A 16,392-nucleotide genomic window follows, 5' to 3' on the forward strand; every position below is an offset into this window, starting at 1 on the left:
CATGGCTCATTCACTCAGACCAAACATTGCTGCAGCCCAGGGACCCCTCGGGAGGGCGTGGGTGCTAGCGGGCAACACTGTGTACCCATCAAGCTGGGCATGAGGAGGGCAGCTTGGGGGGCGGGGTCTGGGCTGCGGGGGCCTGGGATGCTGCTTCAGTAGGGTGGCCACACTGAGCCAGGCATCCGCCGGAGTCCCATGAGAAGTTGTGGCCTGTCCAGTGTGTGGAGCCTCGACAGAGCACCATGGATGCGAAAGACACCCCCTTCCCACGCTGGGACTCACCCCCTCCCCACCCCACACAGGGGCCTGAGCTCCACCATCTGTCCCGATGGCTCCAGGCACCAAGGGCCTTGTCTGCTGACAGGGCTCAGACAGGAGGTGGGCCGGGCGGCGATGTCCGCGGGGCCAGGCGTGTCCCCTGGCACTGGAAGAAGGTCACAGTGGAGCTGAGAAGGTGCAGCCTCCACACTTGGGCCTCAGCCTTGCGGCCCAGGAGAAGAGAGTCAAAGACGGCGTCCCTGGAGCACGGGACCTCCCAAGCTGCTCTGGGGAGAGACAGAGCCTGCAGACCCCTCCTCACGCACCCTCCAGGAAGACGAGGAAGCCTGGGCTGCAGGCTCCTGGCCGCTGTGTCCTGGGCGCCCTCCAAGCACAGAGACGCCCCAAGCAGGGGCGGGGCAAGGAGGGCGCTGGTCTCTCGGGCATTTTGCGAAGGGAGCCACGCTCGCAGTGAGCTGGGCGCAGAGCCCACCGCGCCGCCCCTGTCTCCTGCCACCATCCGCTGGTGCAGCTGAGCAGGCAGCGAGGGGTTCCTTGCGGAGAAGCAGAGACCACCCCACACAGGCATCTCACCACGGACATGGGCGAGCGCTTCAGTTGGGAACATTTTTCTTTACAAAGGATGTCATGACTGTGGCTCACTAGTGGTTAATAGCACCCAGTTCAACAATGACTTTACAATGTGATCACTGGACCCCTTCCAGATGGCCCAGCCGTAGACGGCACCCCCTTCTCAAGTGGGGGTGGCCCCTGGGAGCCAGCAGGCCTCATGGGGAGCAGCCACCACCAGCCTCAGGAGCCCTGGGCCAAGCGTTCACCTTCATGGCAGATTTCAGGGAAGGGCCCTGGGCCTGACCCCTGGGCTCGGGGACGGCACCTGCGTGCCACCGTGAATGCAGGGCCAGGGTGCTTCAGGAGCTGTCCTTTAGGCGGGTGGAAGCCCCCAGAGTGGCCATGCAAGGGGACACAGTGCTCAGCACTTGCCAACTCCTGCGCAGACCGGGCCCGGGTCCAGGTTCTCAGGTCCTGCGTCTGGCGGCCTCCACACCCTGGGCTCCTGGGAGGCTGGAAGGACAGCGCTGGGTGATGCTGCACACGGGGAAGGCTCAGCCTGCGCTGCTGCTGCGACCGTGAGGACGCCGGCTTCACCGTCACAGAGCCCAGGTACAGGGGCGCAGGACGGGACTGGCACAGGAGGCTACGAGGCAGCGTTCCCGGCTGGCGGGCGGAGGGGATGCGGAGGGCGGGACTGCTGGGCTAGAAGGCGGCTGAGCCTGGCAGCTGGAGCCCTGCAGCCTGGACGACCGCCTCTGATGGGGTCGGGGTGGCGGGTGCAGGAAAGTTCACTCAGAACCTCCTGCCACAGGACCGTCTGGAGCCCACTGCACTGGGGTAGCTCAGGAAAGAGGAAGAAATGCAAACGCCTCAGCTTGGGGCAAATGCATTCTCCCAAATGTCTCCTCCGCTCTGGCTGGTTATGCAGATAGCGCAAACTTGACCTGCAAACTCCGAAACACGTGGAAATCAGAATGCGCTCCCTGCAACCTTGCAGCTCCATCAGGCAGGGCCAGCACGGTGGCGCCCTGACGCCCCTCTGCGCACACGTCAGAATGAAGGGGCCTGGACACACCTTTCGAAGTCCTAGGCCGGTGTTTTGATTGTTGGTTGGTTTGGCTTCTCGGCTCCCTCCTCCCGTGTGTCCAGAGCAGGTGGAGGATCCCCGTGGCGCTCACGCATAGGACTTGGGGAGACCACCACGGGCTTTACAAAAACGCAGTCCTGCTGGAGACGCCTCTCCTGGGGTTATTCCTTTCCGTTTTTAGGTCGCTTCCTCCCATCTGTGCTGCACGCAGTGGTTTTTCTGAAGCAGCTGCTGGTTCCCACCGGCGACTTCCACCCTCGTTGCCTGAGCGCCGTCTTTCCACCTCGTGCATTCTGTGTGCTGGGTCACGTCCTGGCAGGTGGTGAAGCGGAACCCCAGTTCCCAGGGAGCCACAGATCAAGGTGTCCTGAGCACACACCAGGACTCGGGAAATCACAAACAGCTCCCAACCCACTGATGACACCCACAGAACACCAGTTTGAAAAAAAAAAACTGTGAAGGATAATATAAAAAATAAGTGTACAGTCTGCTTTATGATAGTAAATGAAATTTTCCCAAAAGCTTTCACCTGAAACTATCCATTACTTGGAAACCTCATAAAGAACCAAGTGACCCAGGAGATGGAAAAGAGATCATGGAGGAGGCTGGCCTTGGCCGGGCCCTGTTGCCGGCTCCCTGAGGCCTCGAGGGATGGAGCCTGAGAGAGGAGCCCCGTCCAGGACAAAGTACAGGGCTTCACTTTATGCACCGACCTGATGGCACTGGGATGGCGGCAGGGACAGTGTTTCTGGACGAGACTGGCATCGGAATTGGTGGACGGGTGACACCCACGTGCTGGGCGTCATCCAATCCTCTGACAGCCTGAAGGGGCGTCGGTGGAGGAAGGAGGAATGGCCCCTGCTCTCCTGCCTTCCTGCTTGCTCCAGGACGCCTCATCTCACCGTCTCTGGACCAAGGTCTGAAATTTACATCAACCTCCCTCAGAGTCGGGCTGACTGACACCACAGGCTTTCCTGAGTCCCAGACAGCAGATCCCGAGGCCTCTTAGCGCCTGTCACTACAAGAGCCAGCTCCTCACAATAAATACATAAATCTATGTATGGGCCGAGCAGAGAGACCCTAAGCATTTCTGTGTCTGCCTTGAGTGTGTCTGCATCGTCGTTTTGTGATAGACATTTCGCCTGCATTAAGTGCAGAGGCCACCATTCCTGAGACACAGGCCTGGGCAAAACCAGGGACTCCCAGATGCCCCAACGCTCCTCCCAGACACTGGCTCCCTCCCACCCACACAGCTTCCTGGGAGCAACCATCGAAAGAAGAAAAACAGTCCTGTGGGGGCTGAGGGCGGAGGAGGCGCAGCCGGCTGCCCTCCAGATTCCTATGCTGCCAACAGCTGCCCGCCGGACAGACAGCTCTGCCAGGGACGGTGCCCAGACAGAGGGCAGCGCGTCTTTCTGGGACTGAACCGACGCCAAGCGTGCATGTCACCAAGCCCATATAACAGAGAGCGGCAGGCAAGATACAGGCGTGCATCCCGGAAGGGGACAGGCTGAGGACCCTCGACAGACAGGAAAACCCGCCGGTCACTGAGAAATGGTTGGAAAAGTAAGCTCTTTGTGATGTGACAGGCGCTGTCCTTGCTTGAGAGATTGGCGCTGCATTTGGGGACCCCCAAAATGTGAACAGAGTACGTGAGATATCTAGCACAATACGTGAGGCCACCTGCATTTCGCTGGGGGAATTAAACTTTGTAATTTTGTTTTCCACTGGGATTCCTGACGTCAACGCCTTCAGGGGGACAATGTCTCCATCACCTGCCTCCCAACACACACCGTTGTCTGTTGTTATCATTGTTGTTGTTTTGTTTTGTTGTTGTTGTTGTTTTTGAGATGGAGTCTCACTCTGTCGCCCGGCTGGAGTGCAGTGGTGCAATCTCGGCTTACTGCGAGCTCCCTCTCCCGGGTTCACGCCATTCTCCTGCCTCAGCCTCCAGAGTACCTGGGACTACAGGCGCCCACCACCACGCCCAGCTAATTTTTTGTGTTTTTAGTGGGGACGGGGTTTCACCATATTAGTCAGGATGGTCTGGATCTCCTGACCTCATGATCCGCCCACCTCGGCCTCCCAAAGTGCTGGGATTACAGGCGTGAGCCGCCGTGCCTGGCCGCAAGTCTGTTTTTTCTGTCTCTGCTAGTTTGCTGGTTCTCCCATTTGCTGCTGGTTTGTTTTCGTCCCATGAGGGTTTAAAGGGCTGCCTTTGGAGGCTGAGCATCCCAAGAGCCAAAGCGCTAACGCCCGCGCTGCTCTCTGAAGCCCCTGCCAAGAACAGCCAGGTCTCAGCTGTCAGATGTTTTCCAGCTGTTAACTTGGTTTGAATCTGACACCAGCCCCGGCTTCACTCGGGGAGGCGTCTGCCCAGACACCAGAGGAGGTGCGAAGTTCTGGGGAAGCAACTGGGCAGGCCCTGACTGGTGGGGTCCCTGCATCCCACCCTCTTCATTGGCTGAGTTTCCACTCATTGAATTTGCACCAGCGTCCTCAGCACAGGCAGGATGGCTGAGTTCAGTCCCTTCGTGATCAACTTTGCATGTCTAAGTTTCTGGAACAAAGGGCGTGGCATCGATGGACGATTTATGTGGCCCTCCAGGGGCAGCTCCCCAGCAAAGCGCCCAGCACCCATGTCACAACAGGCTGCACAGGCCGCAGCGTCCGTGCCTCTGCAGCTGGAAGCCCCCAGCCAGGGGTCGCATCAAGCTCCTGGAAGGAGTCCCCAGCCCCTGTTCACTGCAACCTGAGCCGAGCTCCAGAAGGCAGCCTTGCCCTCTTCACCTAAAGCAGGTGACGCGTTTGCAGGAAACGAGCTGTGGGTCTTAGCTGCCTGGTTTTCTCTCGGGCCACACGCCTGCTGCCCCGTGTTCTTCCCCAGCAAGAGAGAAGGGTGGGGGGCGGGGAAAGAGAAATGCCTCCAAGGCCAAGCAAGGCCAAGGTGAAGAACAAAGTGCCCTGAGGGAGCCAGCCAGGGCTGCAGAAATGGCGCCGTCCACCCGATAGGCCCCGAGGGGCTTGCTGGATAGCGGCTTAGGGGCTCAGGTGGCCCCAGAACAGTGGATGCCTCGTTCATTTGGAAACCCGCTGCCTTGCACCCCGAAACGTAGCTCTGGCTCCCTTGTGTAAACCCCATCCTCGGCCGGGCGCGGTGGCTCAAGCCTGTAATCCCAGCACTTTGGGAGGCCGAGGCGGGCGGATCACGAGGTCAGGAGATCGAAACCATCCTGGCTAACACGGTGAAATCCCATCTCTACTAAAAATACAAAAAACTTAGCCCGGGCGAGGTGGCGGGCGCCTGTAGTCCCAGCTACTCGGGAGGCTGAGGCAGGAGAATGGCGTGAACCCGGGAGGCGGAGCTTGCAGTGAGCTGAGATCGCACCACTGCACTCCAGCCTGGGGCAGAGCGAGACTCTGTCTAAAAAAAAAAACCCATCCTCAAGCACAGAGCAGGGCTATCCACAGAGACCTGGGGCCAGGCCAGGGCAGGCACCACCCAGGAACCCAGGCTCCACGCCTCCCAGAGAGATATGACCCAGAGCAAGCGGGGCTCCAGTAAAGGCTGCTGCTGTCGGCACTTGTGCTTTGTCATGGACATTCTTTAGTTGTTTGTTTGTTTGTTTGAGACGGAGTCTGTCGCCCAGGCTGGACTGCAGTGGTACAATCTCGGCTCACTGCAACCTCCACCTCCCGGGTTCAAGCGATTCTCCTACCTCAGCCTCCCAAGTAGCTGGGATTACAGGTGCCCACCACCAATGGCTAATTTTTGTATTTCTAGTAGAGATGGGGTTTCACCATGTTGGCCAGGCTGGTCTCTAACTCCTGAGCTCAAGTGATCTGCCAGCCTTGACCTCCCAAACTGCTGGGATTACAGGCGTGAACCACCATGCCCGGCCTTGGACATTCTTGATGGCTGTAGATTGATATTCTAAGACTGCTGGTGTCCTGTAGATGCTGGAGTCCAAAATAATTAGAAAGTAAACATTTCAGTCAGCCTCACTTTAGCATATTACATCAAATGGCAGAGGTGAAGTTTTTCAGTATAACCTGCCACATTTAACCCCACTCCCGGGTTTACATATTTCAAACCAAAAGGTACCCAATAACCAAGTGTCAAGAGAGGCTGACTGAGCCGGACACGCTGGCTCACACCTGTAGTCCCAGCACTTTGGGAGGCTGAGCCAGGAAGATTGCTTGAGCCCAGGAGCTCAAGACCAGCCTGGGCAACATAGTGAAACCCCATCTCTACAAGATATACAAAAATTAGCCAGGCAGGGTGGTGCACACCTATAGTCCCAGCTTCTCAGGAGGCTGAGGTGGGAGAATCACTTGAGTCCAGGCGGTCAAGGCTGCAGTGAGGGGAGATGGCACCACTGTACTCCAGCCTAGGCGGTGGGAGTGAGACCCTGTCTCAAAAGCAAGGGATAGACTCACCTGGCACAGGAGCCACAGCCCTATCTGAGAAACACTCACTTCGCTGGTGGGACCGCAGATCACCCACACTAACACACAGAGTTACAAGTGCATCATTGCTTAGATTTTAAAATGACTAAAAGCCCAAAATGGGATTTACCCTCCGTTTCTATTTCTGCCAACACAGGAGACTGCTCCAGAAGGCGGAGTGGGTAGAGTGTTTAGGAGCCGGCCGGGAGCCACCTGAGGCCTGAGTCTCAGAGGGCAGCCTCCGCCATCTCCCACGTGCCAGAAAGGTGGGGACCACAATGCTCCAGGCTGAGCTAGCTCCTCTGCCGTCCGGGTGCTGGAGCACACACTCCTCAAGGGGAATGGCACAAGGTGGCTGAGCTCTTCTCCACTTTTTATTTTCCAGAACATGAGTAAAAGCCTCACACTGAAGAATCCTGGAAGAGTAGCATATGATTCAGGTGGGATAAAGATGTTTTGGGAGAAAAAAATCGAGCATCACGCAAGACACCTGCAGAACGAGGACATGAGGGTTCGCAGGAGCGCCCTGAACAAGTGAGTCAGGGTGTACAGTGCGTGGGGGACCCCTGTGCCTGAGCTGCACTCGTCGCCCAGGGGCAGAGCCCAGCCAGCAGTGTGCCTGGACACAGCCCTAGCCCTCAACCCACCATGAAACCCCTCAGCTCCAGACCTGTGTAAAGAGTCAACCCAGGAGGAAACTGACAGCCTAGTGATCACATTCGGAACAGTAAGTGGGAAATGACAAGACACCATGCTGCGAACCGTGAGACCGGGAGCCAGATCAAACATCGCCATCCAGGCAACACCACACCCCACTGCCCACGGCCAATTCACCCGCACCCAACACCCACACCCACACCCCCTTCACCCACACCCTAACACACACACCCCTTCACCCACCCCCTTCACCCACACCCTAACACACACACAGCACCCACACCCCAACACCCACATCACAACATGCACACCCACTTCACCTACAGCCCTTCACCCACACCCCAACACCCACACCCCAACGCACACACCCACTTCACCCACACCCCCTTCAATCACACCCCAACACACACACCCACTTCACTCACACCCCCTTCACCCACACCCCAACACCCACACCCCAACACGCACACCCACTTCACTCACACCCCCTTCACCCACATCCCAACACCCACACCCCCTTCACTCACACCCCAACACTCACACCCCTTTCACCCACACCCCAATACCCACACCCCAACATCCACATCCCCTTCACCCACACCCCAACACACACATCCCAACACCCACACCCCCTTCACCCACACCTCAACACACCCCCCCAACACACACACCCCCTTCACCCATACCCCCTTCACCAACATCCCAAAACCCACATCCCTTCACCCAATCCTTTCACCCACAACCCAACACACACACTCCCTTCACCCACACACCCTCCCCCTGCCATCTCCCTGACACCCCATCCAGGATCACAGGAACTTTTCCAGAAGGAAATGTCTTTCTCTGGCTTGTTTTTCTGAGGTCACTGCCCTTGAGTGAAGTATCCATACTTGTGCCCTTCCTCCTCCTAGCAGACATGCTCAGGAAGGCAGATACGAAGCCTGCACACCCTTCTCTCCCAGGGCCAAGCCCAGGGGTCTATGGGTGCTGAGTGGGTGACCCTGAGCCGACCCAGGGTGTAGCCACTGCTCAGGGACAGCTGGATGGGGAGCGGAGCTCCTCATTTGCTGCAAGGCACTGGCCGGCACACAGCAGGCGCTTCCAGAGGCTCCAGGCAGCCCTTGGTGCTCAAGCCCCAAGCAAGAGAGCCGTGGTGCCCCTTCCTCAGCCTGAGGCGGTCCCCAGAGCCTGAGAGTGCCCCTCCGCACTCACCAGCTACCCAGCTACAGACATGGACCCAGCACAGAGCCCAGCACCAGGCAGGCACTCAGCAGATGGAGGAGAAGCAGAGGCCCCCCGCCGCCAAGTGCCTGCCCCACGGGCCCTGCCTCGACCGACCCTGCCCTGTGCTTCCCGGACGTGTGCCTGCATGTGCCTCCGCGTGCCTCTGCGTGCCTCTGCATGTGCCTGCATGTGCCATGTACCCTGGTGTCCTCTGGCCATTGCCCAGGTGCAGGTCCCAGGAGTGAGCTCAGGCCCTGGGACTGTGTCTGCGCTGCCTCCTCCGGCCCCCGAGGTGGAGGCTGGTGTCCCAGGCAGGCACTGGGTTCTCTCAAGGGCTGGCAGAGCCTCCATTTGCACAACCCCCCTCCATCCACCCACATAGCCCGGTTCTCCCCAGGCCACAAGGCCAACCACTGCTTTCAAGGTCACTCTTAGGGTTCCCGTTAGAGAGTAGCCTAACTTTCCTCCCTGCATGAAGCCCAGAAAGCTGAGAGGGTCCCGTAGGTGAACCCATGGGCCAGGCCCACCCTGGGAAGCTGCCGTGAGAGAGGAGCTGGCTCATGTGGGAGACTGGCCATCCACAGCCCCTGGCTCGGAACACCAGGGACAGAGGCCGCTGCTTCCATCACCACGGGCTCGGCTGTCCTGGCAGCCTCTCTGGGATGGGCGGCCAGACGTGAGGGCCGAGGACTCCAGGCCCGGAGGCACCAAGTCTGTGGGACAGCAGCAGCTGCTGACGCCCTGCCCAGCTGACCCCCTCATGCATGGAGCTGTCCTGGGCCCCGCCAGTCAGCAGCCATGGCCTGACAAGGGTGAATGTAGCTGTCGCTCGGGACCATCACCGTGGGGCCCAGCCATCCGGGCTACACCGCCTGCCACTCAGCAGCACCATCGTCACCTGGGTCCTGGGCATCTGGGACAAGTGTCCTCATGGACACAGCTCACCCTTGGCTGGAGCCAGGCACCCACCCCACTCTCCAACATCTAAAGCCAAAAATACCTGAGGCTGAAGGAAGCGGCAGCCACGGGCAGGTGGGGATCTGCCCAGGTCTCGGGGAGCCTGGACCACTTTGACCAGGCCATTCCTGCTGCCAAGTCCCCCTGTGGCGTGGGGCAGAGATCACAACATATCACCGTCCACTGTGGCCGGGCTGGGCAGGTGAGGCGGGCCGGCAAGTGAGAAGGAAGTGGGCACCCACAGGCAACCGAGCAGGGTGCAGGGAGGCAGGCAGACCCCAGGCAGCCACAGAGGCCGCCCCATCCTGTGAGGGCACCTGCCACTCAGTGAGCAGAGCAGAGACAGAGGCTGCAAGAGCTCGAGCTCAGGCGCAGTCTCTCTGGGGCTCGGAAGCTTCCAGAAGTGGGGGCCCAGGCTGCTTCCCGGGGCAGGCATTTTTCCTCTCCTGTGAGGAGGGTCCTGAGTGAGACCCCCCACTGGGCAGCAGCCTGAGCCAAGGCCAACCAGGGCCCTGGGAGACCCAGCAAGGTCACAGCTGCCGGCTGGGCAGGGACACGGTGACACCCCCCCAGCGGCGAGTGTCATACTCCTGCTCTCACAGGTGTCCAGGTGCTGAGAGACACGGGCTTGGCTGTCACTCAGTCCCAAGAGCTTGACTCACAATGACGAAATTGTCACCCTGCCCCAGGCTCCGCATGGGATGGGCTGAGCAGCTGGAGGTGAGGAACAAGATGCTGCAGGGCCCAGGGAAGTGCCCAGACAGGGTCCCGGAGATCGCTGAGCCCCTCCACACCAAGGACAAGATGGCGGCCTGAGGGCCTGCGAGCTCCAGGCTCTGCGTGAGCTTCCGGAGGGTCATGGAGAAAGAACACCACACGTGGGGTCCAAGCACCCACACCAGAGTTCACAGGATCTTCATCGTGGAAATGGCCTGCACTTCGCTGACCCCATAAACACCCCACCTCATGGTCCACACTGCAGCAGAGTCCCAGGGTTCTCTAGCACATAACCGGTGCCCAATAAAACCTAAGTCAATTGGATTGAATGTTTCCTGCTAAATTTTCTTCCTATCTTTAAGATGTATATGTAGTAAACACTTTCCATGATGTTACAAACTTGCAACAAGCCATGTAAAGAAACCACTGCATCTCAGGGAACTCTTCGGCTGCCTGACCACCTCCGATTTGCAGATTTAAATGCAATTTTATTTCACCTTTGACCAAAATATGTACATAAGTTTCAACTTCAGGACATGCCTTATACTGCATAAAGCTTTGTCCTTTTCCAAAATTCCTTTATTTCATATTTAGTACCTGAGACATCTCAGAAAATTAAATATCCTCATTTTTACAGTTGAAAAAGTTCAGGTTTAGAAAGGGCAGCATCTCCCAAGGCCACGAGGGCTGTTGGAGCCGGGATTCACCTCCTGGTGCTAGGCACGGGCCCTGGGAGCCCCACTGCAGGCTGCAACCACGCTGGACAGCTCAGAGGGAGGGAGAGGGGCCGCCACACTGCCCAGAGGCCAGACGATCGAGAACCTGGGGTGGTCTCCTGGACACAGGAGGGTGCTGGCTGCAGCCGAGGCCAGTTCTGACTCCTGTACCCACACCCTACACCGCGGGTGCACTCTTTTACAGCCGCAGGGATCAGCCCTCAGGAAAACAGAAGTGCTGGGGCCTCGGCTGGCTGGGGCTGCCGCAGAATCTCACGGTCAAAGATGTTTATGGGGTTCGGGTTCTGTTTTGTTTGGACCCTCTGGTCATGTTGTCAAAGACAAGGAAATTAGCCCCAGCTTCACCGGTCACGGGCAACCCAACGAAGCGCTAAGCAGAGGACAGCGTAGCCAGGTCCCTGCTGTACCACGTGCAGGTTCTGCGCAGGCCCACGTCATCTCGAGTGTGCATTTCTGGGGCTGACCATGAACTACTGGACAGACAGCACGTGCAGAAAGAAGGATCGGAACCTGACACAAAGCCTGGGGGCCTGGCCTGCCAGTCCGTGGGCAGAAACGCAGCCAGGGCCCTCCTGACACTGGCCATGGAGATGTCCAGGGCTGGGGTCACAGGTCAGCCCTGGGCCCCACCCTCACCGCTGGTGACTCAGGGATTCACAGGGAGGCGACTGACAGCCCTGAAGATGGTTCATGAACAAAAACCACTCGCTAATCTTTGCAAAGCCCCAGGCTGCGGAGGAGTGATTTTATCTGATGATATCCTTAAAACACTACTACTGTCAACACCGTAATAAACTGAGGTGTCACACTGGACTTTTGGAGGATGGAAGGATGTATTTGTGCTGCAATCTTCATCACAGTTTGGCCCGGCAGAACCTTCCAGAGCAACCACCCCCTCCTGCTTGCCTCATGACCCCATTACTCTCCAACGATGCAGTCACCTTCCCATTGACAGTAGAGGCCCCAGCCACAGGGGCAGCGGGCAGTCTGCCAGCCACATCTTCACTCTCTCTGTCGTTAATCCTCAGGCAAAGCTGGGCCCTGCTCCCAAAGCTGGAAGGCGCCCAGTGCAGGAGAGAGACAGGGAGAGAAGGAGACCAGGGAGGGTGGGAGAGGGGCAAGGGGAAGAGGGATGGCTGGGCCAGCTTTCCGGGAGAGGAGAGGGACACCAGCCCCCAGGGCCCTGAGCCTGGAATCCCTCCTCACACCTTGCCCCTTTGCAATTCACCTGGTGTACAGAGGGCATTTCTGAAATCTTAGCTCCAGGAGCTGAATTTCAGCGGAATACGCCTTCTTTTTATGAGGCACAGACCAGAGGGGATCTTGGTTGAATACCCAGTAATTACAGGCACTCCTATGATCCACCTGCAAGGCTCGTTCATCAACTTTCTAAAACAAACACCAAGCCTGTTTATTTTTTTTTTTTGAGACGAAGTCTCGCTCTGTCGCCCAGGCTGGAGTGCTGTGGCCGGATCTCAGCTCACTGCAAGCTCTGCCTCCCGGGTTCACACCATTCTCCTGCCTCAGCCTCCCTGGTAGCTGGGACTACAGGCACCCGCCACCTCGCCCAGCTAGTTTTTTGTAGCTTTTAGTAGAGACGGGGTTTCACCGTGTTAGCCAGGATGGTCTCGATCTCCTGACCTCGTGATCCGCCCGTCTCGGCCTCCCAAAGTGCTGGGATTACAGGCTTGAGCCACCGCGCCAGGCCATAGCCTGTTTACTTTTAAAGCACCCGACAATGCTCGCTTGCTAGTTTGTTTTTGTCCTGCTAAATCTTTGAAAGGCTTTCCATAACTCCTGTCAAATGTTGCCAAATTCAATGCAGTTGGCATTTAAATATAACTTTGGAATCGTGCACTGTTCCTTTTTCGTAACTGCGACTGGGTTGGGAAGGTGGGAGGGCGCACTCCTGCCCGAGCTGCTTGGGGTTCCGAGGCTGGGCCACGTGCTTTGCTGCTGGTGCCTCAGGTTCCTGTCTAGAATCAGGCCCCGGGATTCCTCATCCAGACAAGCTCTGAGACTCAGAATATTCCCAGTTTTAGGAAAGTGCTGCAGTGCAGATCCCAGAAGTCTCCTCACACCTGTCACCAAGCATTTTAATGTTTCTGTGGTAAGACTCAGACACGCTCACACTCAGGCATGCGAAGACCTGGGCAGACTCAGTCAAACTTAGACCAGGTCCTGCTGCCCAGCAGCCCCTAGAGAGCTTCCCGTGCTCCAGAACTGCCGGACTTGGGAGGGCGAGGGACTGAGGAGCTGCCGGTGTGGGCGTGAAGCCGCCTGGCTCTGTCCATGCCTGCCACGGTGCTTGGCGTTCATGAGGTGAGGCCCAGGCAGTGGGCAATGGAGCTTCCTGGCCTGGCCTGGGCACCCCAGCTCCTCCCTGCGGAGGCCGGTCTGATGCCGGCGTCTGGACTCCAATCACAGAGGTGTCATCGGGAAGGCAGAAACCAAGGCCACAGAACCAGTTAAACCAGGAGGACATCCATGGATGTATTTGCCACATGCTGTTTCTTTTTTCTCCAGCGCACATCTTTTTAAAATAAGAGCATTTCCCTAGAGAGCCAAAATCGAATTACCATACTTAACAACACATCTATCCTTCAATATCAGCCAATATCTAGTACATTTTCCAATTTCTCCAGTTGTCCACAATTTCCTCTGAGGGCAGGTTTGTCTAAGGAAGATCAGACGTGGAACCAGTTCCGCCACCTGCCTCACCAAGGAGGCCGGGTGTCCGGGAAAGGTCCCCACCAGGCCTGGCATTGCTGTCCTGGGGGCTCCTTTCCCATCCCCCCTCATTCCTTAGAAATGGAAATCAGCTCCACAGGTTGCTGGATTCGTGGTGAACATTTCGGCTGCTATGACGTATCCAGGGGATGGGAAGCTCCTGCACTTCCCACCAGGAGATACGCTCCCTGGGTGACCCTCGCTGGGAGGCTGAGGCTGATGCCCACACGAGGGGAGGCTCACAGCCTTCCCTGCGGCCGATACCAGATGAGGGTCCTGCCGCCAGTGGCCGCTCACCTCACGGTCTCAACACTCACGGGCTAACCTTGCCCTAGTCCATGATTTCAGTGGTGTTTGGAAAAGATGATTTTTCTAACTCAGTCACTCATTCACGTTTATGGGCCAACATTCCTTTGTGTTGTTTTTTTTGAGACAGAGTCTCATTCTGTCGCCCAGGCTGGAGTGCGACGGTGCGATATCAGCTCACTGCAACCTCCGCCTCCTGGGTTCGAGCAATTCTCCTGCCTCAGCCTCCCAAGTAGCTGGGATTACAGGCGTGAGCTACCACACCCAGCTAATGTTTGTATTTTTAGTAGAGATGGGGTTTCACCATGCTCCTGCCTCAGCCTCCCAAGCAGCTAGGATTACAGGCATGTGCCACCACACCTGTCTAGTGTTTGTATTTTTAGTAGAGATGGGGTTTCTCCATGTTGCCCAGGCTGGTCTCGAACCCCTGACCTCAGGTGATCCACCCGCCTCAGTCTCCCTAAGACTGTAATCCAAAGTGCTAGGACTACAGGCGTGAGACACCATGCCCGACCCAACATTCCTTTTTAAAGGAGGTCTTTCCTCATACTTAGAGCCATTTGGTTATACTGGCCTCCTCTTTCTAGCGCAAGCAAGATAATGCTCGATTTTTCCCTTTGGCCACCAATATTCAAAATAAAGAGTTGGTTTAAGATCTGCCTGAGGTGAGTTTTTCAGGCGTTCTCTTTCCTTAGAGTGTCATTGTGGATTCATGGATGTAAACGGATTAGATGTATCCCAGTTAACTATGGACCTCATTCTTTTTGACGCTCAGGTTGTCCCAGATTTCACCAACGCCATCTCTTTCAAACTGGCTTTGTCTTCTCGACAGGCCCCATTCGTCCCGGAGAGGCCCCTCACTTTCAGGCACAGTGAACCGTTCTGAGACCCTGTGCACGCTGGCTGTCCCCAGCCAGAAATCTGCCATCTCTCTCCTAGAAACCAGGGTTTGTCTTGGTTGTCACAATGTAACATTAAAATCGCCTCTTCTTGAAATACTGGAAATAAGGGGGAAGCTGCAAATAACCCTATTCCTATTAAAAAAACTAAATTCATACATAAAAACCTTCCCACAAAGAAAACCCCAAGCCTACAGTAGCAGGAAAAAAAGATGCAGTAGGTACTTACGATAAAATTCTTAGCAAACCAGAAATAATGGGGATCTTCCACAACCTGATTAAATACATTTATAGAAAACTAACAACACCATACTTAGGGTCACTTTTAACACTGTTTGTTCCATACAGTACTGGGGATCCCAGCCAATGCAATAGGCAAGAAAAGGAAACAGAGAGCATAAAAATCAGAAAGTAAGATGGGGGGAGGGAGGGGAAAAAGAGAGGAAGAAAGCCATTATTTGCAAGCATGATTATGTATTGAGGAAACCCTATGTAATCTACAAAACAAACTACTGAAAATGATTCAGTGAATCTAGTCAGGTTTCAGGATATCTAATTAACACACAAAATTCAATTATCTTCCTATATTTCTATGAACAATTTGAAAATGAAATTGTTAAACAATTCCATATGCAATGGCATAAAAAGGCACCAGATCTGAAGAACAGAAGTAACAGAGCCCCAGCTAGACAGCAGCTGATGTCCACCAAGAGGCCGCATGCAGCCATCCCTGAGCAGCTGCCCTGGGTGCCCACCCCCGACTCATCAGATTTTCATCAGACCCTGAAAATCGAGGGTCTGAGCCAGGGGAGCAGACCCAGCTCATGGCAATGAATGTATGAGGTCACACTGAAGGCACCTGCTGCTTCTTGGCTCCCAGCCTGACAGACACTTCACACGCGGCGGGTCAGTGAGAGGGAGGATGGGAGGGAGCAGGTCGGGGGCCCAGTGAGAGGCAGGATGGGAGGAAGCAGGCAGGGAGCGGGAGGCAGTGAGGGGGACGGAGGGAGGAAGCAGGTTGGTGGGGGAGGGGGGCCAGTGAGAGGGAGGATGGAAGGAAGGAGATACAGGGGGCTGGCAGTAAGAGGGAGGATGGGAGGAAGCAGGTGGGGGGTGGAATGGGACGAAGAAGGCAGGGGTGTGGGACAGTGAGAGAGAGGGAGGGAGGAAGCCAACCCCACCCTCCAGCCTGGCCTGAGCTGTGGCTGCCTCTGAGAGGGCAGAAGGGCCGGCCTGCAGGCGATGCGCCCCCTGACGCCCACGGAGTGAGGCCGAGGGCATCCCCACCTGACTCCCCTCCATAAAGTTTAATGAGTTTACAGGAGCATCGCAGCGGGAGGAATGGTGGCACCAAAAGACATATCCCCCTAGAACCTGCGAGTGGGACCTCGTGGAGAATGGGTCTTTACTGATGTAATTAAGTTTAGGTTCTCCAGATAGAATCATGGTGGATTAGAACAGTCTCTGCATCCAATGACAGGTGCCCTTATAAAGGAGAGAATGCAGGGAGATGGATGCCGCGTGAAGAAGGACAGACCTGGAGTGGCCCATCCACAAGCAGAGGAGCACAAAGGCGCAGCGATCCCCAGCACAGCAGAGAGAGGCAGGAACGGCCTCCCCTCAGAGTCTCCGTCCTCCCTCAGAACCACCCCTCACTTCTCCCACAGAGGCCCCCCTGCCTCCCCCTCAGAGTCCCCACCTTCCTCTCAGAGCCCCTCTCTCCCTCTAGACCCCCCGGTCCTTTCCCCATCGAGCCCCCGCCTCCCCTCAAGCCCCCTCGGCCTCCCTCAGA

The 16,392-nt window shown here is 56.7% G+C and overlaps 1 protein-coding gene across 1 annotated transcript; it reads left to right on the forward strand.

The window, feature by feature from the left end:
* Nucleotides 1-3,404: 3,404 nt before the first annotated feature.
* Nucleotides 3,405-10,257, forward strand: LOC108522049 (uncharacterized). Its single transcript, XM_083287436.1, has 3 exons — nt 3,405-3,490; nt 6,759-6,907; nt 9,901-10,257. The coding sequence occupies exons 1-3, from the start codon at nt 3,479-3,481 to the stop codon at nt 10,025-10,027; spliced, it is 288 nt and encodes a 95-aa protein (XP_083143562.1). The 5' UTR covers nt 3,405-3,478; the 3' UTR covers nt 10,028-10,257.
* Nucleotides 10,258-16,392: the final 6,135 nt, after the last annotated feature.

The sequence above is a fragment of the Rhinopithecus bieti genome, unplaced genomic scaffold (genome assembly GCF_001698545.2).
Source record: "Rhinopithecus bieti isolate Rb0 unplaced genomic scaffold, ASM169854v2 scaffold_63361, whole genome shotgun sequence".
Lineage (NCBI taxonomy): Eukaryota > Metazoa > Chordata > Mammalia > Primates > Cercopithecidae > Rhinopithecus > Rhinopithecus bieti.